Source organism: Peromyscus eremicus, chromosome 5, assembly GCF_949786415.1.
Source record: "Peromyscus eremicus chromosome 5, PerEre_H2_v1, whole genome shotgun sequence".
In the NCBI taxonomy this organism is placed as follows: Eukaryota; Metazoa; Chordata; class Mammalia; order Rodentia; family Cricetidae; genus Peromyscus; species Peromyscus eremicus.
This window is the reverse complement of record NC_081420.1, coordinates 56,304,671-56,331,867: the sequence shown is the minus strand read 5'-3', so window position 1 is coordinate 56,331,867 and position 27,197 is coordinate 56,304,671. Positions and strand designations below refer to the sequence as shown.

Here is a 27,197-nt window from a genome sequence, read left to right as displayed (position 1 = left end):
CAAGATGGCTTGGTAGGTAAGGGTGCTGCCTCATGACCTGAGTCCCATCCCAGACTCCCGAAGGTTGTCCTCTAGTCTGCACACATGCACCATGATACACAATAAATAAATGAACGAATGTGTGGTTTTTAGAGACAACTGCATATTAGCTTTCTTTCCTCGATGTTCGGCCATCTATCAGGTATCTCTTCATGACGACTCTGAGTGGTTTAGGCTGAACGGGACTGAAAGATGGACTTGGCCCACCAGCTGCTGCAAAAATCACCAATGTGGCTATTTTAGCAACTCTTGAAGGGAGCACTGGCCACTCCCAACATCCTCAGGCACCTTCAGCCAAGCACCCACAATTATTTTATCAGGTTTCCACAGCATTGCACAGAAATCACTGGGCATTATTGCACACATGCACGAGAGAGAGAGAGAGAGAGAGAGAGAGAGAGAGAGAGAGAGAGAGAGAGAGAGAGTTAGAAATGATCCGTTCTGTCCCCGAGAGTTCTATAAAGCATGAAGCTAACTTGAACACCTGCTGCCCCTATCATGTCCTAAATACATTCTTCCCAGGACCCAGCAAATTTCACTTCCAGGAAGCTCTCCCTTATGTCTGACTTAATCCCACTAGAGAGACATAAACTCATTTCCTTTAAGCCTGTCACCACTGAAGATGAGGACCAGCTTATCCCTGTCTATCTTCTAATATCCTTTTTTCCCAGCCTATAGCTCTGGCCCATACTTAACTTCATCAATATGAAAATAGTCTAGCCAGATATGTTGGGAATGGCCTGGCATAGAGCTCTGTGGGCTCCGGGCAGAATTTAAAATAAAGGAGAAAGCTATTTTGCTACTACACTGTACTATTTATTACAGTTCATGTTTGCATAGGTTTTAAGATAGTATGGGCTTTGCAGTTTAAAAGATAAAAGCAGACAGCAGATTCGCCAGCTCTTAAATTATGCTTTCTGGGAAGACACTGGGTGAGCTGGAGCCTTTGTGTTAAATGCAGAGTGGATGACATCTTCTTTATTGGAATTAAGCAAAAATGCATGTGTGCCATTTAGTTGAATATACATAAACTATCACAAGGCTTGGAGATTGTGCCCTACTCTGTTCCTATACTCACGCTGTGTCTTGACTGTCTTTCTGACAGGTTTTATGCTGCTGAAATCATCCTTGGTCTACAGTTTCTTCATTCCAAAGGAATTGTCTACAGGTAAACTGTTCTCTGTCTGACTTGATTTCACAACCCAGTTCATTTAAGTGAAGAAGCTAACTCAGGGGCCTGATCTGGGACAGCCATGACCTGGAGTCACCATTAAAAGTTCTGTTTCCTATACTTGGCTTTTTGCAGACAGCAGGCTATATAGAGCCTTGGTCAACACTGAAGCTTTGGTTTTCATGGAGTATGGTCCTGTGATCAGAAAAAAAAAAAAAAACCAGTCATATAATAAGAACAGTCCATTTCCAGATGTGCCCTGTGCAGCGTCTCTAGGAATGTCTTGGGAGGCCAGTCTTCTTAAGCACATTCCGAGTATAAACTTCTTTTAAGTTGTATGTGTGGGGGTGTGGGTGTGGGTGGGTGGGTATGTGTGGGGTGTGTGTGTGTGGTGTGTGTGTGTGGGTATGTGTCACATGTATGCAGTACCTACAGAGGCCAGAAGAAAGCGTCGGATTCTTTGAACTGGAGTTGTGTGATACCCAGCATGGATTCCGGGAACTGAATTCGGGTTCTCTGGATAAGCAGCAAGCACTATTAGCCCCTGAGCTGGCTCTCCAGAATTATTTTCCTAGCTATCTGAAAGGTGATAGACTAAGGATGATGACTTTCAAGGATCTCCTCCAACCTCATGAGCACATTAAACAAATGCAGTATTCTTTTTTATTAGAACATAAGACAAACTCATGACCTACGTCATTAAACATATCAACAGCCCTAAAATGGGTTTGTGCTGTTCTATCTCCATAGTCACCTGAACATTATTTGAAAACTTTGATCAAAATTCATGCTTTTTCTTAGTTTCTTGATAATGTCTGCAATATGTAAAACACATTTGTACTCAATATTGCTTAGTTTGTATGTTTAAATCTGAGCAGATCGATAAGTGGATGAATGGAGTGAGTGAATATCTTAATAAACGGATAAGTGAATGGATCAACAAATGAATGGATTGATGAATGGACTAGATGGATGTGGGGGATGGACGAGGGAAAGAAAAAGTCAGGAATTTTGGAAAGAGAGAGAACTGGCTATCTCAGAGTTGAAAAGGACCTATAAAGCTGAAATCCATACACCCCAGTCTTTCTCTTCCCACCCACCATGAGGCTTGACTCTTGGCATGCTGTTGAACATGCAGAACAAAATGACCGATAAGTGTCTTCCTATGATAAACAGCATGCACTCATTTTAGGGCTTTATCCATATACATGAGTCATGTTTTTAAGTCTTCTTATGTACCAAGCAGGGGAAAATATTTGTTAGATAAGGTCACAGTGGATCTTTGAGAGACATCATAAGATAATTAAAATTGAGATGAGGCTATCAACTCTACTTCTATGCTGCTTGGTGAAGACAGCAAGCTGCTGGTGGGGAAGGTCAGCTCTAAACTTCAGCTGCTCATGACACTGAACTTGACCTATTTTAAGAGACATTTCAAGTGCTCAGGTGTAACTTGACTATTCTAAACTTTTAATGCGGTGACTGAATTGGTAAAGAGAGTCTGTTCATTTCCTCCTGTGAACCACACAGTATTACATTTGTCTGTTTACAAACTCTAGTCATTTTGAAGGGTTGTCTAAAAAATTAACATAATCCTGTGGCACATTAAAAACAGAACATTATTCTGTCACAGTTGTAGAGACTAGACGGCTGAAATCAGAGTATGGGCAGGGCCACCCTTTCATCCAAGGTTCTAGAGGAAGGCCCTTCTTCAACCACCCAGCTGGAGTGGCTGCAGGCATTTCTTGGCTGATAGCTACATCACTCCAATCCCTGTGTCCACCAGGCCCTTCTCTCCTGTTTGTCTCTCCTGTGGGAGCCCGTTCTCGGGTTCCTCGTGGCTTTACCCAGCAGGTCCGAATAGAGGATGATTAGACCACGGGCCTAAGTGCAGGTGTCTGGGATGGTCTGCACTTGGCTGTGCTGGGGGAGGAGGTCTCTTGCTCCACCCCTTGGCGTCTCTGGGGGCTGGAGAGATGGCTCAGAGGTTAAGAGCACTGACTGCTCTTCCAGAGGTCCTGAGTTCAATTCCCAGCAACCACATGGTGGCTCACAACCATCTGTAATAAGGTCTGGTGCCCTCTTCTGGTCATACATGCTGTATACATAATAAATAAATAAATCTTTAAAAAAAAAAAAAGATACTTAAAAAAAAAAAAAAAAACCCTGGGGCAGAGACAGTCGGGGCCCGTTGGAATAGGTTCCAGGCCCTCTCGAGGCTATCCTTTATTTTCTATCTGTTTATCTCCACGATATTCTCCGCAATAAATCCTTCTATCTAATATTTCTTGCTGCTCGCACTCAAGAAAACTCTGGGGAACTGTGGGGGTGGTTGGGTAAACGCCCCACACTCTCCTCTGTGTGGCATGAGAAGAAAGCATGATAAATTTAGTCCAGCTTCACCACACATACAATTCAGGATGAGTTCATTGTGACATCTTCAACTTATCTCAGCAAATACCCCTTCTCTTAAATGAGGTTACACTCACAGCATTCTATGAAGTAGGACATGGATTTTATTCCTTTTCTATTGTCTTAAAAATACATATGCAAAGCCAGACATGATGGTACATGCCTGTGATCCTGGCAGTCAAGAGACTAGAGACAAAAGGATTACAACTCAAGGATAGTTTGGGCTACACAGTGAGTACCTGTCGTGTGTGTGTGTGTGTGTGTGTGTGTGTGTGTGTGTGTGTGTGTGATAGGCACCGTTCACTACTCTGTAACCTATATCATGAACTGATGGATGAATGTCCACTAATGCATAGTCCGTGGTTGAAGATTGTAATGGGCAGAAGATATGTAGAATTCCCAACTCTAAGATATCTAAATAAAGCCACTTTCCAGATATTTTTTTGGATGGTAGAATTACATGAAAAGATAGAGGCAGTGCATTCTAAAAAGTTCAAATAAATAGGAATCCAGTTTTAAAGAGAGAGAGAAGAAAAGACTTTGTCAGAACTGCTAGCACTCCAACAACAAAAACTTCTCTTCTGGTAGTGTTTTGTTTTTAAGGGGAAGAAGATTTTCAAATAGAAAAAGTGACTGTGGAGAAGCCCCCCCCACACACACACACACTTACACTTACACATGAAGGAAGTCAAGCAGAAAGGGACAGGCCAGTTAGCTCTTAGAGCTGCTTACCACCTCATGTGAAACAAAACTAAATTCACTGGTTGAGAGCCGGTGGTTGGACAGCGCAGAGCTGAAGTGATGCGATGGGGAGATGCGGGTAGCTGCTCATCTTCCAACACCGTCTAATAAAGCCTTCTCGTGGAAACAGCAGCATCTTAAGAGATGCTCTAAGTTCTAATTTGGGTGTGATAGAAAACCAAGGACTCAGAAAACATACAGACGTGGAAAGAAAAGGGCTATGAGAATGCCATAGCTGAGAAGGAGTGACTGCACATATGAATGATGAACTAGACCTCACTGTAGCTGGAGTTTTCTCCAGTCTTGTGCGGCCCACAGCTGCTCAGACCCAAATAAACACACAGACACTTATATTAATTAAAACTGTTTGGCCTAATGGCTCAGGCTTCTTGCTAGCTAGATCTTACACTTAACCCATAATTCTTATTTATGTTTAGCCACGTGGCTTGGTACCTTTTCCCAGTTCTGCCTTCACATATTGCTTCCTCTGTGTCTGGCTGGCGACTCCTGACTCTGCCTTCCTGTTCCCAGAATTCTCCTCTCTCTTTGTCCTGCCTATACTTCCTGCCTGGCTACTGGCCAATCAGCACTTTATTTATTAACCAATCAGAGCACCACATTCACAGCATATAGAGCGATATCCACAACACCTCACCTTCATATCTGAGGTCATTTCCAAACGCTTTTGCGTGGCCTGTCTCAGTAGATGCCACAGAGATAAGCAAGAGGCATCATGGACCTTGTTTGTTGGTCAGTAACAAGAGGCTCAGCAAAGGCAAGTGATATGACTGAGAAGGTCCACCATGAAATCAGCTGTGACTTGGTTTCTGAAAAGAAGATCTCCACAAGTGGACCATGTGCCAAAGGTTTCCACTTAATTTCCCCTTATGCTTGATGCCTAAGTGCCACAGAGACAAAACAGTGGTCTTAGACTCTCAAGTGCTTCTCTTGAATCTTGATATCCTGTAGTGAAGAATAAGTTGAATGATTTGCCTCAGACCATTCTGGATTTTTAGGTTCTACAGTATCTCTAGTTGGCTCCAAAGAACCTGGCTAGTCTTCTGCCTTTATTCCTCACTTTCATGGAGGTCTGGCTCTGGGGAAAAAAATCTTTCAGGACCTTTCCATTCCAACTAGGTCTCTCAGACCTTCTTTCCCACCATCCCAAAGACATCTGTCCTGCTTTAAAAAATAGGTTGGAAATTTGACATGAAGCTTATTTTTCCTAGCCAGAGGCCCAGAGAACATTTATTTTTAGAATCAGTTAAAATACATCTGTGTACAGTTTCATGAGACCAGTTTGATGAGAAAGACCAGGTGGTCTTGTTATAAAAGAATATAAGGCCGGGCGGTGGTGGCGCACGCCTTTAATCCCAGCACTTGGGAGGCAGAGCCAGGCGGATCTCTGTGAGTTCGAGGCCAGCCTGGGCTACCAAGTGAGTTCCAGGAAAGGCGCAAAGCTACACAGAGAAACCCTGTCTCGAAAAAACCAAAAAAAAAAAAAAAGAATATAAGAGAGATAGACTAGGTTTGCATCCCAGGCCACTGACTGGCTGTGTCATCTGGATAAATAATGTCATCCATGAAAAACTTTTATCTGGGGGGAAAAAAAGAAAACTACATTAGTAGTAACTTGATGAAGTTGAGGAGATGACTCAGGGGTAGGAAAGAGTGCTTACTACTCAAGCTTACAGACCTGAGTTCAAATCCCAAGACCCCCACAAAAAATCCAAGTGTGACTGCATGCATTGCAATCCCAGTGATAGAGAGAGAGGAGATGGGAGGATCTCTGGAGCTTGCTGGTTGCCAGCCTAGTTCCAAGTCCAGAAGAAACACTGTCTCAAGGGGAAATGATGGCAAATGATAAAATACGATACCCACCATCTTCTTCTCTCCTCCACACATACAAGTGTGAGCACCCTCCCACACATGTGCCTGTATACCACACTACATACATCACATACACTCATATTGTAACACAAAATAATAATAACTTGATATCAAAGCACTACTGTGAGAATCAAATGATGAAAAAAATGTGTGTACAAGCAAAAGAACCCAGTGAAAGTATTAGATAATGTGGCCATTGTTCTGGTCTTCTCTAAAGCACCACAGCTGGATAGCTAGCTCTCAAGAGATGAGTCCCATCATCTTCAGCCAAATTTTAGAACTGTGTAAACATATCTATAAATGACAAACTAAAAATGGCACTGATATGGCATAGCATATTGGATTAGCTAATAAGCCTGAATTGTTAGTCTGTGAATTTAGATCAGCCTGTAATTGGACTGAATGGATAAAACTAGTAAGCCGTGTATTTAGCTCCAGGAGGCAGAAGCCCAGCACTCTGCAATGAGAAGAATCAGATACAGCAGGCATCTTCTGTCTTGACCATGAAAGTGTGGCAGGAACAGAGAGAAACAGGTGCTATCATGAATCTGAGACATATCTAGGGATTCTCAGTCACACAGAGTCTATTGGTGACATGGGGGTAGTAGAGATGACTAAACCGGACCAAATGGAAGACATCAACTCCAGGGACATGTGCTAAGTCTCAGCTGCAGCAGAGGAGCTGGGTGCCGCTCTGATTCTCTAGTCAGCTTGTGGAAGCTCGCAGAAGTGGAGCTAGCAGTTGGAACAGTTACTCGGGTGTGCTTCACAGCTGGTAATCATTGGTTGGCTTTTAAGTGATTCCATGAATATTATTGAGTGTTTAGTGTGTTGTCAGAACTTCCACTGGGGCCATGACTCGGGATGCTGGTATCTTCACTCACCAGCTGAGACATCCACATGGGACATTGATGTACTCACTCTCCTGCTGACACAGCCACACAGGAAATATGGATCGAGCCCCTAAGGTGCAACAAGTATTCAGAAGGGCTTGGAAGAAACCAGAATCTGTTGCGGTATCTGGCCCAAGGCGGGTGGCCAGGGCAGCCGTGAATGAATCAAGCCTCAAAAGAAGCCTTGAACGTGAGCCACTGATATGGGGACACATGACAGCAGGCAGTGAGCAACTGAGAACCATGCCCGGTCCAGAGGATCAGGTGGCAGCAGAGCATCCCCTCATGCTCCCCACCCCACCCCCTAGCTGTGATGACAACAAGCTACCACACCCCCAAGAGAATTTCATTTGAACAAAACTGTCTTTATTCACGTGAGACTTCACTTTGCTTTTGTTTTTCAGGGACCTGAAGCTAGATAATATCCTGTTAGACAGAGACGGACATATCAAAATAGCAGATTTTGGGATGTGCAAGGAGAACATGCTAGGAGATGCGAAGACAAATACTTTCTGTGGAACTCCTGACTACATCGCTCCGGAGGTAGGGACACACTGCCCGAATGGTCCTTCCCCACCCAATGTGCTGAGGCCAAGTGATTCCTCCCCTAGGGTTTAGTATTTGGTTTGGTCTGTGGAGTGTTTTCCATGTGTGTGTGTGTGTGTGTGTGTGTGTGTGTGTGTGTGTGTGTGTGTTGAGTTTATAGCAAATGCTCTTCATACTAATGACATCTTTTTCATGGCTAGAGGTCTAGACTCCCTTTGAGTTAGGGTTCTGAACCACCCTAACCATAAAAAATTACCTGTTCAGACCCACCTGAAGGAACACCTGACAAAGAGCCAGGCAGAAGCCGTGATCCACCTAAATCAAGTTGAAACATGGGGTCAGAACACTGGGGTAGAAGGGGAAGGTGGAGGGTTGTCAGTGCCTCTCACATCCCATTTCTAAATGAGTGTGGACTTCTCCACAGTGAGGATAACTCTGAGTTATAGTGTTATTGTAGATATTAAAGGAGGGAGCAGCTACATGTCTGACAATTTCATAATGCAATCTATTATTGTATATGATTATGTATTGCTTTAAAAAGAAAACCTTAAAAGAATAATGGAGCTTCTAAAAACTATGCCTCATTCTAATCCCACCAAAATATTAATAGTAAATAATTGTCCTGCTGGTCTTGTGATCAGCATTTTCTCAGGAGACACTTGTCCTCTCACTTAAACTCAGTTTCCCCTCTTGGGGAATTCTCCCCCAGCTGCCCACCCCAGGGAGAAGGAAGAATGCCTTACATGTGGTCCTTGTCATAGCATGGAATAGCTGGCGCCATTGCAGTTACTTTATTTTTACCATTCAGTCTCCACACAGCTGCTTGTTTGCTCTACCGTCTGGTCCTGTTGCTCACTGTTGAGAAGCTTTTTAAATTTTGAAGTCATGATCTGTTTGTAAGAAGTCCCAGAGGCAGTACAGAAACACCTGCAACCCTCCATCCAGCTTCCTCCATTGGTTAGAACTCAGATCGTTCAGAATCTAGAGAGATGGCACAAGGGGCAAGGGTCTTCCTGTGCAAGCATGAGGACCTGGGTTCAAATCTTCTAGCACCCTCTTAAAAAGCCAGGCCTGGCCATGTACACCTGTAACCTCAGAGCTTTGGAAGGGAGGCACGCGAAAATCACTGGGGTTTGCTGGCTACAAGCCCAGCTCCAAATTCAGTGAGAGACCCTGTGTCAAGGAATAGAGTAGAGAGGTAAATAGCAGGATACCCAGTGTCTTACACCATCATGGCTGCACACCCCCACATGCATGCATTCGCATCTGCACACAGACCACACACACAAAATACATTAGTTACTTTTCTACTGCTGTGATAAAACACCATGACTAAGGCAGCATACAGAAGGAAGAGTTTATTCGGGCTTACAGTTCCAGAGGGAGAAGAGTCCACCTCCATTACAGAGGGGAAGTGTGGCAGCAGACAAGCATGGTTGCTGGAGCAGCAGCTGAGAGTTCACATCTTAAACTCCAAGGAGGAAACCCAGGGAATAGTGAGAGACTTGGAAACCTCAAAGCCCACCCTCGGTGACACACTTTCTCCAGCAAAGTCACACCTCCTAAGCGTCACCAAACAGTGCCATCCAAGTATCCAAATGCTTGAGACTATGAGGGACATCTCACCAGATAGATTTGAGTGGTCTACCCTTTTACTCCGTAAGAGGACTGGCACAGTAAGGTGAGACATATTAGCCTTTTAAAAATGAATGAATGAATGAATGAGTGAAAGAATGAATTTGTGAGTGGAAGATGATTGTCTACTAAGGACAGACCTCTGATTTCCCTGGTAATGTCAGCAGCAGATCCCCATAATCCCTCAACCAACCACGGCAGCTGAAGTTTAGGAACTTTGCTTTTCCCTGCACTCCTGTGTTTTTCGTTTTAATTTAACCTCATTGAAAGGTGTGGATGGCCGCTGTTCTTCAAGAGATTGTGGCTATTTTAATTGTCGAGTTCATTGCTGTGATATCTTTCCGATATTAGAACCTGCGTGTGAGCACAGGTACCTATGGTGGGTGCAGAAAACCAGCTTTAGTTTGAGGGGAAGCCAAAGCTGATTATGGCACAAATGCAGGAGACCTCAGAGCAGAGACTGTTCAGCACCAAACCCCTTTAGTAATGACCCTAAACTGTGTTGACTCAGCTCAGATGTTTCATGTTAGTCTCAGCAAAGGTCTCCTGTGTCTTCCTCTTGCCCCACACCCACCTCATCCACACCCATGCCCACTCCATCCAACCCCCACCCTCATGCCATGAGCTGCCTGCAATTCTTTTCCCTCTACCTTAGGCTGTCTAAATATCTTTGCGTCTGTTCCTGTCCATCCCTGTCTGCAAATTCTTAAGTTTTGTTCTTGCTGGAGCAAAGCTTCCCTTCCTGGTTCTGTTTCCTTTCACAGCTTCCAGCCCTTAGATTCAGTGACCTGCTTCTTTTTGTTTTGTTTTGTTTTCAACTTCCCTCTATCTCCAATGCTTGTCTCCTTGTGGCTCCATTCCTGGTCCTCATCTCTTCTTACTGCATATTCTATCTATCTATCTATCTATCTATCTATCTATCTATCTATCTATCTATCTATCTATCTACCTATCTACCTACCTACCTACCTACCTACCTATCTATCTATCATCTATCTATCTATCTATCTCACAATTTTACTTTATTTTTTAGCTATGTATACATATATTCAGGAGAGGGGTATGTGATGTATGTGGGGGTACCCAGAGAGGCAAAAAGAGGATGTTGGATCCCCTGGAGCAGAACAACAGGTAGTTGTGAACAGCCCCAACATGGGTGCTGGGACTCGAACTCCAGTACTCTGCAAGAGCAGTATTTGTTCTTAACTGCTTAGTAACTCTTCTCCCCTTTCTATATAGTCTCAAATGAGTGACTTTATCTGTGACAATGGTTTTAGCTCCAGAATCAGCATGACCAGCCCAAACTTTGTCTTGCTTCAGACCTACATACACCACAGCCTTAAGTACATCACAGATCCTTCAAACATCATAACTCCAAGCTCACTTTCTCTGCTGAGCCTGCCCACTCTTTCTCTTTTCCTTAATACATCTTTGATGATTAACCACGGGCCATCTACCAGTTTCCTCAACCAAAAGATTTGAAATATAATAATCAAGTGCTCTCCTTCCTTCCCCAAATCCAGTCAAATATAAGGCTTTCTCAAATGGGACCTCTCATTCCCCCTGTCCTGAGACTGAATCAAGACTTCCCTTTGTTCTTACTCTATCCTCAAATGCATCCTTTGGAATTGGTCCCCCAAAGAATCTCCCAGTCTTCCCCATCCTTTCTGGGCATTTCCTACTCTGGAATGTCTGTCACTTCATGCACTAAGTCCTAGTTATGATGATACCCTTCCTTCCTCACAGCTTCTCTCCATCCCACACACCACCAGCCTCTATATGTTTTCAAGCTTTTAAAACACATTTATTTATTTATTTATTTATTTATGTAATTGTCATTATATATGTATATACATACATGAGGGTCATATTGGCTTACATGGGAAGGTCAGAGGACAACTTGCAGGAGTCAGTTCTCTCCCTCTACCATGTGGGTCCTAGGGATCAAACTCAGGTCATCAAACTTGGCAGCAAGCACCTTTACTCACTGAGGTATCTCAGTGACCCCATAGTCTCAGACTTTTTGATGGTGTTTCTTTACCAGTGAAACAAACACTCTGAAGATATGTGTATGTGTCTCCATTACATATGAATGTCGTGCATTGCTACCAGTTAACATAGTCCATGTGTTAAAGAATATGTCTAAAATGTATAAGATCAAATTGAACTAAGAATGAGATTAAAAACTGGTACTAAATAGCTTAATTTTCTTCTGTCTTAATAGTAGAAAGTAAGTATATGTCATGAAAATTAGGAAATCGAATAACTTATTAAAATTACTTCTTTTTTTGAGATTTAATATAATTACATTATCCCCTTCCCTTTTCTCCCTCCAACCTTCTCTATATATATACCTCCTTGTTCTTTCAAATTCATGACCTCTTTTTCCATTAATTGTTGTTGTTGTTGATGACGGTGGTGGTGGTGATGGTGGTGGTGGTGGTGGTGGTGGTGTGTCTGTGTGTGTGTGTGTTCCTAAATAAATAAGTACAACCTTCATGACCTCTTTTTCCATTAATTGTTGTTGTTGATGACGGTGGTGGTGGTGGTGGTGGTGGTGGTGGTGGTGTGTGTGTGTGTGTGTGTGTGTTCCTAAATACATAAGTACAACCTGTTCAGTCTTTATAATCCTCAGGTGTGTGTTTTCGGGGCTAACCATTTGGTATTAGCTAACCAGTCGGTGTGCTCTTCCCTAGGTCAGACTGTTCCCCCTGCTCTCAGCGTTTCCTTGGTTGCCTGTAGTTCTTTGTCTACATTGAGGCCTCGTGAGCTTCCTCCTGTCCTCTTTAACATGGCTATTGGTGTGGGCATTGTGCAGCTTGTGTTTGGACAGTCATGTTGGTGAAATGTTACAGGTGTAGCTTTTGACATCCAGGGGAGAGACAGTCTCACAGCAAACCCCCTGTTCTTCTGGCTCCTACAATCCTTCTTCCCCTCCTTCGGCACTGAGCCCTGAGCCTTAGGTGTGTTCTAGAAGCATCGGTTGCGACTGAGCTCCACACCCTGAATTTTGATTGTTTTTCTGTAATGGTCTCCATCTGTTGCAAAGAGAAATTTCCTTGTTGAGGGTAAAGACTATACTTAGGTGATAATTTTTTAAAAAATCTTGCTTTAGGGATTCATGAGATGGCTCAGCAGGTAAAGGTACTTACTACCAAGCCTGACAGCCTGAGAGCCACCCCAGGACCCACGTGATAGAAGGAACAGACTCCTAGCCTACACACATGTGCCGTGGCAAGCACATGCCTCCCCACATTAAATAAATATATTATTTAAAAATATTTTTTTTAATCTTGCTTTAATACTTTGGGCCTCTGGTATTGAAAGGTCTGATGTGTTTCTTCAAATTTTTGATTCTCATGCTATCATGGATGGTAAAGACTGCTAGCAAGTAAAATATGAAACAGAATTTATAATCCGTACTTAGCAAGGACTATCACTGATGATAGCAGATGTAAGTCCACTATCCAAAGCACTGTTTTTAACATTATATTTTAAAGCAAGCTTCCTTTTGGCCTAAAGGACAGTTGATGAGGCCACTGGTTTAAGTTCACACATGACTGGCAAACAAGTTGTCTGAAAGAGATGATGTCAGCACCATTTCTTTTATTGATTTAAGCTCTGCCTCTAGCCCAAACATCCTGTTTGCTACCAGAGCCTTGTGTTCACTAATGGGATACATGTTATCCGTAGCTATTCACCATCATCTCAGGAATGTACACACCTTAACACATTCTCTCCAAGGATCTGTTACTGTCGCTGTTATAGGGGACAAAGGGTCTGTGTCAGAAAGTGACAAAGCCATTATTATTATTATTTGGCTAGTTTCTCTGGTTTGAAGTTGTGAGTGTCAGTTCTTGAAGTAAGGCAGAGCTAGGAAAGGGGCGGGACCCCCTACGCAGTACAGCTTCTCTGCCCCCTCCATCACAGAACAGTGTGCAAAGGAAGAGATAAATACCAGGAGACAGTAAGTAGTAACTGTGAACTGAAATCCTCAGAGACTAGACTTCAGAACCCAGCTCTCTACTCACCATGAGACCTGAAATAAGAAACACAGCCTCCCAAGTCCAGTCATCATCCTCCAGCGATAACAACAGAGGTTCCAGGTGTTCTTAGAAACGAAAACATAATGTACAACAAAAACACCTAGTGTATGTTAACATTCCCTCTCGAACAGCCTGTTCCCTTTGTGAACTTGCATTCTGCTCCTCCCTCCTAGCACAAGACTGCGTTTGCTTTAACTAACATCACATAGCCTCGACGCTCTAATTTCTATGACAGCTGTCTCCTGGCCTCCAAATTTCTTTTCATTTGTTCCTCCAAAATGAAGTTGTTTACTGAGATGTTTGTTGTTCAGAACCGGTTCTGGTTGCTTTGGCACCACCTTGTGGCTTGTCTTGGGAATTGCGTGTGAGCCTAGTGCCTAATACCCTTTGTGTGGAGGGCGGAACCAACTGATTGTACAAACTAATGGTGCAGCTTTTCTTCCTCATCGCTCTCTCTGGGTCGACTTTTACATTATTCCTTAAGGCAAATGCAGTTGACTTTTTGTTTATCAACTTTAAGATGATCTTTTATAGTTCCATATTGAATTACAGTTATCAGGTAGCAGTTTATAATGGTGGCAGATTGCAAAATTCTGTTTGCTAAATGATCTTTGTTTTCGTACATGGGGGTACATTTCATCCAAGCAGCTGTTCAGCGTTGCCCTTACAGCAATTTTCAGGTCACAGGTCACCTTGAATTCCTACTTTTCACTGGAGGTTCTGAAGGCGTGAGGAGTCCTCCTCAGGTTGTGCAATGAGAGATTCAGCCCATGCAGAACGTGTGGGTTGTAGAACACTGCATCATGTCCCTAAGCCTCACTCCATTCTGACCCAGGGCCTGGGGTAGCTCATACAAGTGAAGTCATGCAGTGTTTGTCTTTGTATCTGGCTTATTTCACTTAACGTGAAGTGCTCTGGGTTCCTATATGTTTGTGAGGTTAGATAGCATTCTGCTGTGTCTATGTATCACAGTTTCTCTGTGCATTCATCCCATTGATGGGATCTTGGGCTGATGCCCTGTCTTAGTTACCATAAACAGTGCTATATTAAACAGAGTGCCCATGTCTCTGGAGCTCGCTGACTTGGTTGGTTTTGTTAATACATCCACCACCACACCATCTTCAGCCATTCGGGCAGTCATGGAGCTCACTCCTCACTGCTGTAGCAAAGCCTGGGGCCTACTGGCATCAGGGTGACATGCAGTGACTCAATGGCTTGCACATCCTTGGCATTCCAACAGCAGAAGAAGCTGCTGAAAGTTAAGGGGCATCTTTATTGCTACAGAAAGTAAATTGGTAAAAGGATAGTTTTCTTGTTTTAAGTTAGGTAGAATTTCCCACCTTTACACCCTTCTCCCTGGAAGACAGACCCAATGCCTCCAGACTTGGAAGTGTTATCAGTCATCAGACCCGTGTATTAATGATGCCTCTACCTGTTGGCCATGCAGATCCTGCTGGGTCAGAAATACAACCATTCCGTTGACTGGTGGTCCTTCGGGGTCCTCCTTTACGAGATGCTGATTGGCCAGTCGCCTTTCCATGGGCAGGACGAAGAGGAACTTTTCCACTCCATCCGCATGGACAATCCCTTTTACCCACGGTGGCTGGAGAAGGAGGCCAAGGACCTTCTAGTGAAGGTAAGAAGTCAGAGCCTGGGGTGCAGTGCATTGAGAGAGTGCTTGCCTCAAATGTGCAATACCCTGGGTTTGACCCCCAGCACTGAAAAAGCACAACGGAAAGAGAAATGAAAAGAAACAAGAAAAAGGAAATGACCCTAAGAAGGGATTCTTAACTCGGTGGTCCCAGTTGCTCCCAGGTTCTGACTCAGACATGGCCAGACACCACAGCATGTAGTGAATGGTTCAATGGGATGTCACTGTCTCTATTTCAACAGCAGCGCTGGTGTCATGAGCTCTGGTGTCAAAGTCAGGGGACCAAGACAGGAGAAGGGGGAGAGGGGAGAAAGACATATGTCTCATGTTGTTTCTCACAGGCAGACTCCAGATTGCATGCGTGCGTGCGTGCGTGCGTGCGTGTAAAGAAAAGGAAAACTATTCGAAGGGAGGAAAGAAACCTGCTGCAAAGGGAAGGATGAGAAAAGAAGTGTAAGGAGGCACAAATATGAACTAAGTATAATGTTATATGTCTCTGAAAATACCCCAGTGAAACCCATTATTTTGTGAACTAAATAAAATAATAAGAAAATTTAACTTTGCAAAATTAAAACAACCATGCCCCCCCCCAAAAAAAAAACCAACCAAACAAAAACCTAATATTTGCAGCCAAGGATGGTGGCATACTCTGTATTCTCAGCCCTTGGGAGGTGGAGGCAGGCGGATTAGGAGTTCAAGGTCATTCAGCTGCTTAGTGAGTTTGAGGCCAGACCAGGCTATATGACTACATGAGACCCTGTTTCAAAAACGAGGAGGAGCGGGGAGGAGGGGAAGGAGACGGGGAGAAGGAGGAAGTCAAATAAATCCTCTTTTCACCGTTTGTAAAAGAAATGCCTGGGGAAGCCTGGGGAAGAGTCTGGGTGGAGGAAGCCTTGGGGGACTCTGGGTGGAGGAAGCCTTGGGGGAGTCTGGGTGGAGGAAGCCTTGGGGGACTCTGGGTGGAGGTGTAGCTGGTTCTTCAAGCACTCACAGCATGTGACTTACCACAGTCTTTGTTTCTTGTGTCTGATGCTTCCTCCATCCCTGGCAGGATGGGGTCTTCTCTGCTCACTCTGGTGATAGGCAAACCGCTCAGTCACAAATGCCGTCTCTGCTCTCTCCATCGAGAGACGAAAGCATGCAACCCTAGGCCCCGGTCAGCATGTCAGTCTTAACGGGAATGCAGGACTGCTGCCCACCTCTGCTCAGAGGTCATGGCTGGCAGGCTTTGGCCTGTGGAGAGGGGACTGCCATCATGCTGAGGTTGTCTGTGTCCTTGTTCTCTTCCTCGCCTTGAGTCCGTGCTTAGACCTGTAGTGATATATAGAGAGATGCATATAGATGATCCAGATATAGATAGATATGATAGACAGAGATAGATAGATAGATAGATAGATAGATAGATAGATAGATAGATAGATGTGGTAGGATATTTAAATACTATTAACTCTTTATTGTAATTATTTAAATATGTTGGGTATAAAATAATTAAAGAACAAGAGATTTTTTTTTTGGAGGCAAGGTCTCTAACTGAGCCTGAATTCACTCTTCTTCCTCTGTCCCCTCTCAAATTCATAACCTCTTTTCTTTAATTATTATTGTTATACACACACCTGTGTGTGTATTTGTGTGCATGTGTATACACCCTAATGAGTCTATTGTGTATTATTAATCAGAAGCCATCTATTGTGCATTATTAATCAGAAGCCATTTTAAACCAAAAATTGAAAGCATTTCCATGAATGGGGTACAGCTAGTGACAGGGGGGTTTCTAAGCATAACAAGGGTTCTAGCTTTCCCTTTCAAAACTAAAAGAATGAAAGACAGAGGAAGGAATGAAGGGAGGGAGGGAGGGAGGGAGGGAGGAGGGAGGGAACGAAGGAACAAAGGAAGGAGGGAGGGAGAGACGGAGAGAGACAGAGAACAAGGGATTTCCAGGCTCATCTTTTCACCAGTCTGCTTTTTTCTCTTGAAGAACTATTTAGGATTAACTCTAAAGGACTTTATACTTCCATGTCCCTAAGGCAAGTGACAACTTGTCTGAGGTATTAGAAATTTTGAGATGACTCCAGAGCTCTCCCTGGGAATCGGGATCTCGAATCTGAGAGGTGTTGACAAAGCCTCATAGGAAACTCGGCCTGGGGTTAATGGAAGTGGGTATTTAAAAACCAAGCCTAGTCCATGCAGCCTGCACCTCCTGACTATGAGCCAAACAAGCACCGAGCTCTGAAAACTCCCTGAATGACCAATTAAATTTACTTTTAATGAGCAAACAAAACACACGGAGAATGAAAGCTAATTTAAAAATTAGCTAGGTTAAAAAAAAAAGAGAGCAGTAAAAAGCAGCTAGTGGGATTTCAATGCAAAGTCTCACTTATGTAAAGGCAAGTTCAAATTTCATGACAATCAGTACATGTATTTTACACTTGGCTGTATGAAGAGCTCAATGTGAATTGAACATGTCAGCTCCACCTGCCATAACAAAATGTACCCAGACTAATCAGGCAGTGTTTCGCTCTCACTGTTTCTTAACTGCTTGGCATGCTGTCAGAGGCAGTATTTAAAGGCACACAAATCAGATCTCCCACCCCCAGCAAGCCCTAGTTTTTGCACACTGGAATATGGATGCATCTCATACAGCAGACATTTATTTCTTACCATTCTAGAGGTCAGCCATCCAAAATCAAAGTTCCTCAGGGTCAGCCTTGGTGCTGGCTCTCTTCATAGCAAGTATATAAGCACCTTGTTGCACCTGGGAGAAGAGACGGGTCACAAAAAATACTCTGTATCTCTTATTTTTAAGAATACGAATCCTATGAGATTAGGGTTCTATCCTTGTGACCTCATCTAACTTTGTCACTTCCATAAAGTCCCTCTCCACAGTCACATTGGAGTTAGGACTTCGATATATGTGTTTTGAAGGGTCCGTCACTCAGTCTTTAACAGGACAGCCATACGGAGGCACCAGGACCAACAGAGCTTTCTGGGAAAAGAGAAATGAGGAAGAGCCTTGTTCTTCTCATCATCAGAGATGTAGTCACCTTCAGTCAGGAACCTACCTGTCAGACAAGTCCCCAGACAGAGGCCCCAGACTTAGCTGCAATCCGCCAACACGTGTGGGTGCTCCGTAGCCAGCCCTCCCATTGTGCCTTCCAAATGCTGAGTTCCCGTGCAACATCAGGACATCGTCAGGCAACTATGATAGGTGAAGTAGGGACCGGCAGGCAGAAGCAGAAACAACTTTTGGAGGAAAGTGGGGAGGGCTAGTTGCCAAAGTAAGAAAGCTTGGGTGAGAGGAAAGGATTGCTTCCGTTGAGAAAGGAAGTGGAGAATGTGTAACAGACACCCACATCTCAATGAAAAGAGCAAAATATCGATACTTCATGCAAGCTGCATGGATCCTAAAGGCAAAAAGTCAATCTCTGCAATGTTCTTAAAGTGATGGAATCGTGTTGGCCTGTCAGGGGAAAGAACAGGTATTGGGGCAGGCATATGACTGTGACTATGTAAGATAGCAACAGGGAGAGAACGTGCCATCATTTCAAACAATAAACAACTTCACAACACCCGCTGAGGTGGTACACACTTGGGATCCCAGAGCTGGTGAAAACAAGCTGCTTGCTGGGGCTTAAGGTCCAGCCAGCCTGGCCTGACCAATGAGCACCAGGTCAAGCAAGAAGTCGTGTCTCAAAAACCAAAGTAGAAAGGCTGGAGAGAAGCCTAGGGGTTAGGAGCACCTGCTGCCCATGCAGAGGACCTGAAGTTCAGGTTCCAGAATTCACATGGAACTCACAACTGTCTTTAGCTCCAGTTCCATGGACCTAAAACCCTCTTCTGACCTCAAGCACCAGGCACACATGTGGTACACAGACATACATGCAGACCAAACACCAAAACATGTAAAATAAAAATTAATGATGAAAAGGTTTTTTAAGGGGGCTGAGGATTTAGCTCAGTGGTAGAGTGCTTGCCTAGCAAGCGCAAGGCCCTGAGTTCGGTCCTCAGCTCAAATAAGTAAATAAATAAATAAATGGTTTTTTAAAATAAATAACACCCAAGGCTAGTTACTGGTTTCCACATAGGTGCGTACACATACCTGTACACCCACACACAGGAAACTTAAAAGCAGAGGTAGGGCCAAGATGGTTCAGCAGGTAGAGGCATTCACCCCAAAGCCTGATGACCTGAGATTGCTCACCAGAGGGAGGAGAGAATGGACTCACACACGCAGATAAATAATAAATAGGTAGATAGATAGATAGATAGATAGATAGATAGATAGATAGATAGATAGATAGGTAGATAGATAGGTAGGTAGATAGATAAACGTCATAAGTTTTGCAAAAACAGAAGTAAATGTAAGACTAAATGCCATGCAAACATCAAAAATATAAAATACACATTTATGCAGATTATTGGTGGTAGAAGAAAAGTGTGTTATGAAAATGGGCAAAAACTTGTTGAATAGATCAAAAATTAAGGCAATTAAGGATAAAAACGGAGGACTATACGCACAGGAGACTTTAAAGCCACTAGGAAGCCATTGTTATTTCTGACATGAATTAAAAAAAAAATCCCTGCCCTCCCCTTGCACACATCGCAGCAATTCAGCTGATAAAAATTAATTTCCATTATGCAGTTTGCTGCGAATAAGGCTGATCTGCAGCTTATCTTTCCTCCTGGATCACTTTAAAGCTTAATCCAACAGCCTTCACAGCCTTGCGCGCCCCCCCCCCCCCCTTCTGCAAAAATCCAAAGAAAATACTGTTTCTCAGAAATTCCCTCCAGGGACTTTTCCATGATGTAAAACCAAGAAGTCCCGAGTTCTCCAGAAAGGCTGGACGAGGCAGCGCTGTATGGCACCCAGTAGCGCAGTGGTACCAACCAGACTGTCCTCTTGAGCTCTCATGAGGGGCACGTGTAGCCCACTGAGCATGTCGGAAGAGGCTGTGTTCCATCAAGAGTTACAGCTGGGATGCTGCTGTCCAGTTGCCTAGTGACAAAATAAAAAGCGAGCACCCTTTCTCCCCCGTTTATTTATCCAGGATGTCCGGTCCTTGTGTTTGAAAATGACGGGAAAGTAATGACCTTAAACAGAAATCCATCTCCCTTTTTGCAGGACCGTTTTTCTGAGGAGGGACTTGGGAGGGAGGGGGGATCCAGGTACAACCTGCCACAGCTGTGGGTGCCTACAAATAGCTTCCTACCCGGGCTGTCAAATAAATTTAAACAAACTCCAACTATGTCCCAGCTTTTTTGTGTAAGAGTGAGCTGCTTCCTATAAATATAGAAAGCTTTTACTGGCAAAAGCAATACTTTCCTCGTGTCCTTGGTGTATCTTTCCTGCCGCAGAGCCCTTGACCTGGGTGTCCTTAGGGCCTGTCTTGCCCTCAGGACATTAAGTGGGCCTGTTTGCTGCTGGGAGCGAAGATAAGGACAGAAAGAATATTGAACTTTGGGGCTGGAGACCAGATTATCTTCTCGTTTCCCATTTTGCTTTTAAGAAGACATTATTTTATTTCACAGGGGCCTAAGCCGAACTCAGATGGCTCTTTGTTAGGATTTTCTTGGTCCAAATGTCACATGTTTGCTAAGAAAATCTAATGGAAAACTGAGCGTGGCTCACAGTTGGCCCAAGGCAGTGACTTCTAACTTAATTCCCTAAAACATTTCATTATACCAATGTCAGCTAGATTTGGGGCCGTTCTTAAGACACTTAAGCTATCGATCTCATCTTGTTTCATCAAAATATCCTTAGGAGGCAGAGGTCAGCCACGTGTTATGATCATTGGGGCGGGGGGGGGGGGGGGCAAACTGCTTATTTCTTCTGTTTTAAAACTTAAAAAAAAAAAAAATGTAGTCAGGGCTGGAGAGTTGGCCCAGCATTTAGGAGCACTTGGTACTCTTGGAGAGAAGCCGAGTTCAGCTCCCAGCACCCATATTGGGCAGCTCACAAACTCCAGTAACTTCCGCTTAAGGAGCTCCAGTGCCCTCTTCCGGCCGCCACAAACACTTGCACTCACATGCACACCCCACACAGACACACTGACGGACAGACAGACAAACACACACACACTTATAAAAATAAAATGAATCTTTTTTTTTAAGAACCAATGTGTTTTTCCACCTGTATTCTCGCTGGTTGTTGAGTCCACAGAGAAAGCAATCTTACTGCAAATGCGGTGCCTTTTCCATGTGCTGAAAACAGGAGGCTGAGAGAAGGTGAGGACAGAGGATGTGCGGCCTGCAGATAACCTGGGAAGACAGCATCTTCCGTTATCTGGCATTTTCTCAGCTGCTTCTTAGGACCAGGGATGGTGCTAGACTCTGTGGGTAACGGGAACGAACACAGTCCACAGGACAGGCAGACTGGGAAAACTGACAGCAGGTGAAAACCGCTGTGAAATGTTGTGTGGGGCGTAGCAGAGAGAACACCTGCTCCCAGAGTGGGAAGGGTACTGACCATGACGCCTCTGCTGCTGGCTGCATTCATGACCTTGGAGAAGTGACAGAGCTACTCTGAGCCTCAGTTTCCTCAAACTACAAGTAGGACAGCAACATAGCTTCTATTCTTCTTTGAAGTTTTATTTCGTTTATCACTATTGTATGTGTGTGCACCATGTGTATCCACGAGTGCATGTGCGCATGCTAACGCAGAGGCGTGTAGGTCTGAGGACAACTTTGGGAATCGGTTCTCTCCTTCTACTGTTGTTTCCAGGGAGCAAGCTCAAGTCATCGGGCTCACATGGGACGTCCTTTACGTGCTGAGCCATCTCACAAGGTCTTGTTTAAACGTGTTTTGAAAATTAGGGTGAAGTTGCAGCATACCACTTAAATGCAAGGATGGAGTTCTAAAGCTCTGCTGTCGAGCGTGTGGGCTGTAGTTAACATGCTGTCCAGCATGTGAGCTGCAGGGTTGAAAGGTGCAGGGCAGATTTTAAATGTTCTCATTCTCCCCCTAGAAAAGTGAGGGGATGGATGTTCATTACCTTGATTAATCATTCCACATAAATCAACATATCCTGCTGTATGCCATAAATATATACAGTTAGAATAATCAAACCAAATCACACAGACCTGTCTGAAACAGCTAGCACTCAACATGGCTTTCAGAGAACATTGGTCAGAATGAATGGCATAGCCAATCAGATGACCTTGAAAAGGGGGTTGAGCTCTGTTACAGCGAAGGTGGTCAAGGAAGAGAGGACCGGGGCATAATTTAAAGACTAATGACTAGGAGAATGGTTGAGTCACCTCCTAGAAGATGAATTCTTATTATGAAACTGAGAGGGTAAGTGATCCATTCAATGAGCAGATTTGTCTCGGAAGAAAGGACGGGTGTGCTTGTACCAGAGCACAGAGTCTTGAATGTTAGTAGGAGTATGAGGACATCAGGACTCTCTGGGTCCTGGAGGTCATCTTAACTAACCTTCCATTTTACAGACAGAAGTGCTATAGTTTGGATCTGAAATATCCCCTCCAAAGGCCCACGTGACAGAGGCTTGAGAGGTAATGGCACCTTTAAGAGGTGGATCATCGTGCAAGGAAGTTAGTTATGGGGAGCTTGGCAGACCCTAGCCTCCACCCCTTCTCTTTTTTTGCTTCTCTGTTGCGCTGAGGTGCAACACTGAGATTCATCACCAGCTTCCTGCCTGAAGGTTCTGATTCATCTCAGGCCCAAAAGGCATGAAGCCAACTGACCACGGGGTGAAACTTCTGAAACCATGTGCCAACATAAAACTTTCCTATTTTTAAAATTGAGTATCTCGGGTATTTTGTTACAGTAATGGAAAAATGGCTAAATAGGAAATAAAGATTCAGAAAACTTACCCAAGGCTACTAGAGCCCTAAGCAGACAAACAGATTAATCACTCCTTCCGTGATGCAAATGTAGTCGCTTTCTTACATGCTAGCCTTGGGTTACTTCCACTATATAGCACTTTTATAAAACACTTTGGGTACTCAGGATCTCAGTAAGAGTCCTCCATGGCCACTAGATGGTGATGCTGAGAGCAGCATCAGGACCATTCTGAGGCCTCGTCAGTGGATGTGCAGTGGTCGCCTAAGCCTTCTACTTGGCACTTGTTTCTAAGACAGGATCTCAAGTATCTCAGTCTGGCATCAAACTCACTCTATAGCCAAGGCTAGCCCTTGGCTCCTGATCCTCCTGCCTCTACCTCACAGGTATTGGGACTGCAGGTGTATGCCACCATGCCTGACTACACCTGGAGCTTTAAGAAAGACTCCTTATTTAATTAGTTCATTGATCAATCCATAAGAAAAGAATCTGCAGTTTTCTTTTGCAGTTTTCTACAGCATGCCTTTGTGATTTGGGGAGAGCCAAGGCACTGAAGGTTTTCAAGTTATGAGATAACATCATCAAAAGAGGTTTTCTGGCCGGGCGGTGGTGGCACATACCTTTAATCCCAGCACTCGGGAGGCAGAGCCAGATGGATCTCTGTGAGACCAGCCTGGTCTACAGAGCAATGTCCAGGACAGGCACCAAAACGACACAGAGAAACCTTGTCTCAAAAAAACAAAACAAAGAAAGAAAGGAAGGGAGGGAGGGAGGAAGGGAGGACGGAAGAAAGAATGGGGCTGAAACCCTTGGGGGAGACACTTGGAAAAATCCCTACGTTTTGCTACCTTTTCTATCTTAAAAGGCCATCGTCTCCTAAAACACCTGAGCTGTGGCTTTATGGCAGACATCTTGCTGGTGCCGAAATAAGAAGTAACTAGATGAGACGCCGGGGAACCTGTTACTTTCTGTGTCAATGTTTAGACTCTCCTGCTCCATAACCCTGGAGAGGTTAAAGTGTAAAATGCTTCTGGGTTGCTCTGCAGTCTTTCTGACATCCATTGTGACTGTTAGGTGAAGGGGGGGGGGAGCACATGACACTGGCTGAAAGGCTGGAGAGGTGAGCCCGGTGTTCAGTAGTATCACCAGCAGGTCTGCGGAGTGGGTGTGACTATACCCAGGGCCTTGCAGAGACCTCAGTTGACTGTTAAGGACTAGCTGACATCACACACAAGCCCCACAATGCTGGACTCCTAAGATAGGGCATCTTCATAAGAAATGTCACACTTGGATGGGCAGTTAAGTCGGACAAATAAGTTAATCACTCATTCTGTCCTGCTGAGGGTTCTTTCCCCCACTTTGGGGTTTTGTTTTTTTTTTTTTTTTTTCAAACAGCACCACACCTCACTGTAAAGCCCAGGCTAACATCATCCAGACTGGACCAGACTGGCCTCAAGTTCATGATCCTCCTTCCCTGGCCTCTTGAGTGATGGGTTTCCAGACCCACACCACTGTGCCTGGCTTATTCTGTTGGGAATTACAGACCGAAAGTTACAGTAAACAAATATGGGGGGGTTGCAATATGTGGGTATGTGTTTATGCACACATACATATATGCTTAGCCATATGCGTAGGCATGCATGTGTGTGTGTGTGTGTGTGTGTGTGTGTGTGTGTGTGTGTGTGTGTGAATGCTTAGGTCCACATACATGTGATTGTATGCATGTTTGCATGCCTCTCTATGTAAAGGTATATATGTATATATACATGTGTATGTTTGTATATGTGTGTATATTACTGTTTTATTTAATCCTAAGGATGTGCCTGTGAGACAGATACTTGGGAATATGTTCTAGTTTATTTTCTGTTGCTCTGATAAACACTATGACCAAAAGCAACTTGAGGAGGAAAATGTTAATTTCAGCTTACAGGTTACAGTCCGTTACAGAGGGAAACTGGAGCAGGGACTCACACAAGAACTGAAGCAGAAGTCATGGAGGAACGCTACTTACTGGGTTGCTCCCTGACTCATGCTTGACTACCTTTCTTCTATGGCCCAGGACCATTTGCCTGAGGATGGCACCACCCACATCAGTCATTAGTCTCTCACAGACACAGACATAGGCCAGTGTGACGAGGCAATGCTCCCTTAGGATCTCTCTTCCCGGGTGACTCTAGGTTGTGTCCAGTTGACAATTAAAAGTGACCAGCACAGCATACATCGAAGGTTATGACACTAACTCAGAGTCCATGCCTTGTCAGAGACCACATAAGTAACCCAAAGCAAAGCTGACATCATGCCAGGCTTCTATAAGTCACAGTACACCCTTCCTGGGGCAAAGAGGAAGGAGGTCGAAGCCCAGACTATGGAGGGGGTGTGTCAGGTTAGTGTGAGCCTATTCCATCTCCACAGCGGTCAGTGAAGAAAGCCAGTTGCTCACACCCGAGTGAGTGCACCCGCACCTGACCTAATGCCTCACCACAGAAGTGAACTAACTACTCCTTCTCTGCTCCCTTGCAGCTTTTTGTGAGAGAACCCGAAAAGAGGCTGGGGGTGCGAGGAGACATCCGCCAGCATCCTTTGTTCCGAGAGATCAACTGGGAAGAACTTGAGAAGAAAGAGATTGACCCGCCCTTCAGGCCCAAAGTGGTAAGGACTCCCCAGCTGGACAGTCTGGCGGCAGCCCTTCTCCTTCTGTCACAGGCTGTCATCCTAATCGAGTAAGGGCAGTTCCAGAAACCTGGCCCGACCCCACCCTCGGGAGGAACGTGCTTCTTTAATCCACAGCATTTGGCTAGAGGAGAGTTCAGAGGGGGTGTTCCTGTTGCTTGCCAGGTTTAAACTGTCATCAAAATTCACCTATGGGAGGAAGAAATTGCAGAACATTCCCACGTTGAACGAACATCCGAGAGGGACTTTCAGGAGATGGGGTTTTGCATGCAGAACTTATATTCTTAATGGTCACAGTACAGGTGACGGAAACCTGTACAATGTAATTCTTTCATGTGAAATTAATTATTCTAATAAAAGACATGATGAGTCAGGATTTGGACCCACTGGGTTGTGCACACGCTATAGCCTACATAAGCAAAGTTAAGATAATGAACTTGGTGGCTAATTTTCTTCCCCTTTTCTTTTCTCTCCTCCTTAAACTGTGACCAAGAAATCACCACACGACTGTAGCAATTTCGACAAGGAATTCCTAAGTGAGAAACCCCGGCTGTCATTCGCCGACAGAGCACTCATCAACAGCATGGACCAGAACATGTTCAGAAACTTTTCCTTCATTAATCCAGGGATGGAGACTTTCATTTGCTCCTGAACCTCACCCCTCCCCAGACCGGAAGGGATTTGCCTTCTCTCTGGGAACTGGTTTGAGTATCGCTTCTGGGGGTCTCTTTTTCAAGTTGGAAAAGAAAAGAAACACTCAACAGCAAAGGTGGGGAGACCTTTGATCTCCTCACGTGACCTGTTACCTGTAGCAGAAACCAAGTCTACTTCACTAATGACATCACCCCGTTATATCACCCGGCATCTTTCACAGCAGCCCTTGAAGTTAGATCATTATTAACTCTAGTCATTTACTTGAAAGATGGTTCCTGATACTGTGAAAGATTCTGCTCTTGCCCTAGACAGCAGTGGCTGGTTGGTGGTGAGCCAAGGGGCAGATGGAACACATTTCTCAAGACTGGAGCAGCAGATTGCCTCGTATAGAAATGGATCTCACTCAACCACGGAGAAGGAGCCACTAATCCACATTGTTCTGTGCATGTCTGTGGCGATGTAAATGGTTGAAGGGAAGGAAAGGGGAAGCCCTGAGTGGGTTGTGATGGGATTCTCTCCAATAAACATAGCTTGGAACTTGAGACTTACAAATCTGTTCATTCTGGCTAGCGCTGACGTTCACAAAACAGAGGAAAGTGAGTGGCAACGAGCCGGGCTCAGGTCGCCAACAAGGAAGGGTGTGTTGCCTGTGTGCAGCATCATGTTCACACAGACGTCAACATAACCGACAAGGACGGCAGAGGTTGCCGCTGCCCATCAAGCGTTGCCTTCCCCCGTCCTCAGTTGAGCTCTTTATCAGCATAGCCATTCATTACCATCTCCCCACCAGACAAGAAATGAAGTGCATGATCCTTCTGAGATAAAGAAAACCGATCCCTTCCCATTGCTGTTCCTGGTGATTTGATGACAAATAAGTCCCTCTTTAGGTGTCCTGCAAGACAAACAACCCATGCATGCTTTTTGCAGCAGTCAGTCCTGTTGGATTAGAGTACTAACTGTACACTTAAAATATCTGTGCTGTTTGTATATTTTGATGAGATGTGACAGTAACAAAAAGGTGGATATGTAAAATGGAATAAAAAAAATAAAA

At 44.4% G+C, this 27,197-nt stretch overlaps 1 protein-coding gene across 2 annotated transcripts in view; it reads left to right on the top strand.

Moving 5' to 3' along the window:
• The window catches only part of Prkcq (protein kinase C theta), an 80,175-nt gene extending 53,487 nt beyond the window's left edge, over nt 1–26,688 (top strand). For both annotated transcript variants that reach the window (XM_059263507.1, XM_059263506.1), the window contains 5 exons: nt 1,145–1,207; nt 7,551–7,689; nt 14,821–15,009; nt 25,343–25,471; nt 25,986–26,688. In XM_059263507.1, coding sequence (XP_059119490.1) covers nt 1,145–1,207; nt 7,551–7,689; nt 14,821–15,009; nt 25,343–25,471; nt 25,986–26,144 — 679 coding nt within the window. In that variant the 3' untranslated portion in view covers nt 26,145–26,688. The remainder of the gene's footprint in view (nt 1–1,144; nt 1,208–7,550; nt 7,690–14,820; nt 15,010–25,342; nt 25,472–25,985) is intronic.
• The last annotated feature ends 509 nt before the right edge of the window (nt 26,689–27,197 follow it).